General features: G+C 31.5%; 1 protein-coding gene across 2 annotated transcripts in view; it reads left to right on the forward strand.

Moving 5' to 3' along the window:
* The window catches only part of LOC106476368 (transcription initiation factor TFIID subunit 2-like), a 14,799-nt gene extending 12,194 nt beyond the window's left edge, over positions 1-2,605 (forward strand). The window contains exons 9-10 of one of the 2 annotated variants that reach the window (XM_022380257.1): positions 1,262-1,484; positions 1,720-2,605. In XM_022380257.1, the coding sequence (XP_022235965.1) occupies positions 1,262-1,484; positions 1,720-2,009 (513 nt within the window). In that variant the 3' untranslated portion in view covers positions 2,010-2,605. Of the gene's footprint in view, positions 1-1,261; positions 1,494-1,719 lie in introns of both variants that reach the window. The other variant, XM_013937028.2, reaches the window with a different exon arrangement.
* The last annotated feature ends 278 nt before the right edge of the window (positions 2,606-2,883 follow it).

Below are 2,883 nucleotides of genomic sequence, written 5' to 3' on the forward strand. Positions count from 1 at the left end.
ACTATAGGATGTTTTGGTTGTTAGTACTAGGTATAATGTGTTACTATAGGATGTTTTGGTTGTTAGTACTAGGTATAATGTGTTACTATAGGATGTTTTGGTTGTTGGTACTAGGTATAATGTGTTATATAGAATGTTTTAGTTGTTAGTACTAGGTATAATGTGTTACTATAGGATGTTTTGGTTGTTGGTACTAGGTATAATGTGTTAATATAGGATGTTTTGATTGTTGGTACTAGGTATAATGTGTTAATATAGAATGTTTTGAGTGTTGGTGCTAGGTATAATGTGTTATATAGGATGTTTTGATTGTTAGTACTAGGTATAATGTGTTACTATAGGATATTTTGGTTGTTGTTACTAGGTATAATGTGTTACTATAGGATGTTTTGGTTGTTGGTACTAGGTATAATGTGTTATATAGGATGTTTTGATTGTTAGTACTAGGTATAATGTGTTACTATAGGATATTTTGGTTGTTGTTACTAGGTATAATGTGTTACTATAGGATGTTTTGGTTGTTGGTACTAGGTATAATGTGTTATATAGAATGTTTTAGTTGTTAGTACTAGGTATAATGTGTTACTATAGGATGTTTTGGTTGTTGTTACTAGGTATAATGTGTTACTATAGGATCCAAAACTTGTTGTTACTAGGTATAATGTGTTACTATAGGATGTTTTGGTTGTTAGTACTAGGTATGATGTGTTACTACAGGATGTTTTGGTTGTTAGTACTAGGTATAATATGTGTTACTATAGGATGTTTTGGTTGTTAGTACTTACTAACAACCAAAACATTCTATATAACACATTATACCTAGTACCAACAACCAAAACATCCTATAGTAACATATTATACCTAGTACCAACAATCAAAACATCCTATAGTAACATATTATACCTAGTACCAACAACCAAAACATTCTATATAACACATTATACCTAGTACTAACAACCAAAACATCCTATAGTAACACATTACACCTAGTACTAACAACCAAAATATCCTATAGTAACACATTATACCCTAGGTATAATGTGTTACTATAGGATGTTTTGGTTGTTGGTACTAGGTGTAATGTGTTACTATAGGATATTTTGAGTGTTGGTACTAGGTATAGTTTTTACGTTATTTTCATTAAATGTGTAATTGATGAAGAATATTCCTAACTATAGCACATACTTTATCTTTTCCAAATAATATGTAAAGATGTAAATTTGAAGAAATTATGACGTACGTTTATGTAACTCTTTACCAGGAAGAGGGAACTACACCAGAATCCAGCAGTATAGTAACCAGCACAACTTCAGCTCCTGTTGTGGTCTCTTCAGTCAACACCTTTGTGCCGGTGAGTTCTGTACAGGCTGATTTAATCAACAGCACGGGGAGTTTAGACTCTGCCTCGGCAGCTCACTCGACCGCCACAGCTTTCCATTCTGCCGATATGTTCTCTGATGATTCTCAGTCTAAGTCTCTTCCAGGTTTGACAGGTTTGCAGAAATTTTTATACAAGTTAAAAAATAAATAAATTATAAACAAAAAAATGTAGAATCTCTGCATAAGAAATATTTAATTAAATTTGTTTTTCTCTTAAGAATTGAAATGTCTGTTTATGTTTAAGATAAAATCTTGTTTTTTTAGAAGAGATGAAATTAATGAAAAGCATTAAATAGAATTTAAAAAATGTACAAGCATTCTTTTAATTAAACATTGCAGGTTCAACGGGGTTGCAGCCTACAGGATTTGATTCAAGCATGTTTTCTAAAACATCTCCCGAACCCCGATCATTATCAGAGGCTGTCGAAGTTAAGAATGAAACGAGTGAGAGTTCAAAAACGCATAAAGATAAAAAGAAGAAAAAGAAGAAAAACAAACATAAACATAAGCATAAGCACAAACATGACAAACCTGAAAAGGACAGACTAGATAAAGAAAGATTTTACAGTTCAGGTGGAAGTACAAATCAGTCACCTGCGACTTTTAGTGGCGGAAGTCCTCATCTGTAAAATATCTAAATAGAGAAAGTAATGAATAAAAACATCCACATTTTAGACTAATTGATACTTTTCTTATATTACAAATTTCTTTTGTTTTCACCAAAGGTAAAATTGTGATGTAGAAGCCTGGTGCATTCTGTGATCTATAGCATCCTTGGTTACTGCAACACCATAATATTATTTACACACCTAAATTAATTTGGGTTACTAATGATGTCTTTTTTTAGTTTGTCTTAACACCACATCTTATAGCTGCTGGTAGACATCAAGATATTAATTATCAGCAAAACATCTGTTTCAAAGACTAGACTGTTTAAAATTAGTAAAAATGTTTCAGTGTGGTTTTGTTTTTAGTTGTTGTTTTTTTTTTTGAATAAACTTTGTAAAATATTATGTTTTAATGTGGCACATCCCTCACATTATTTTAATAACAGCTTCTTGATCTAAAGTTATTTGAAGAATTTATATATGATTTTATGATTACAGTTGTTGAAAATACCACTATGATGTACCAGCTGTTTAGTTAGATAATATTAGTTCAAAATTTACTTAGTAATAGATAAAGAATTTGTTGCCTTTTATTAAAGTGTAAATTTTCCTGTGTACTGTTACGAGTTCTTAACATTTTATTTTGGTATTGTCATATAGTGAAGAGTTTATTGGTTCATGTACAGTTTGACACATCATATCATACAAATGATAGAAAGGTGAATTTGCACAAGGGTTTTAAGGGTATTGTGCAGATGCAAATACCATAGTTGACACATTTTACCACCAGGAGTGCTATTGTGGTTTCCCATCAGGTATACGCAGCCTATCCATGAGTAATTCGACACCCACTGCAGAAACAAACAGGTAAAAAGGCCAATAGCGGACCTGTTCT

This window comes from Limulus polyphemus, unplaced genomic scaffold (assembly GCF_000517525.1).
Source record: "Limulus polyphemus unplaced genomic scaffold, Limulus_polyphemus-2.1.2 Scaffold10396, whole genome shotgun sequence".
Classification (NCBI taxonomy): Eukaryota; Metazoa; Arthropoda; class Merostomata; order Xiphosura; family Limulidae; genus Limulus; species Limulus polyphemus.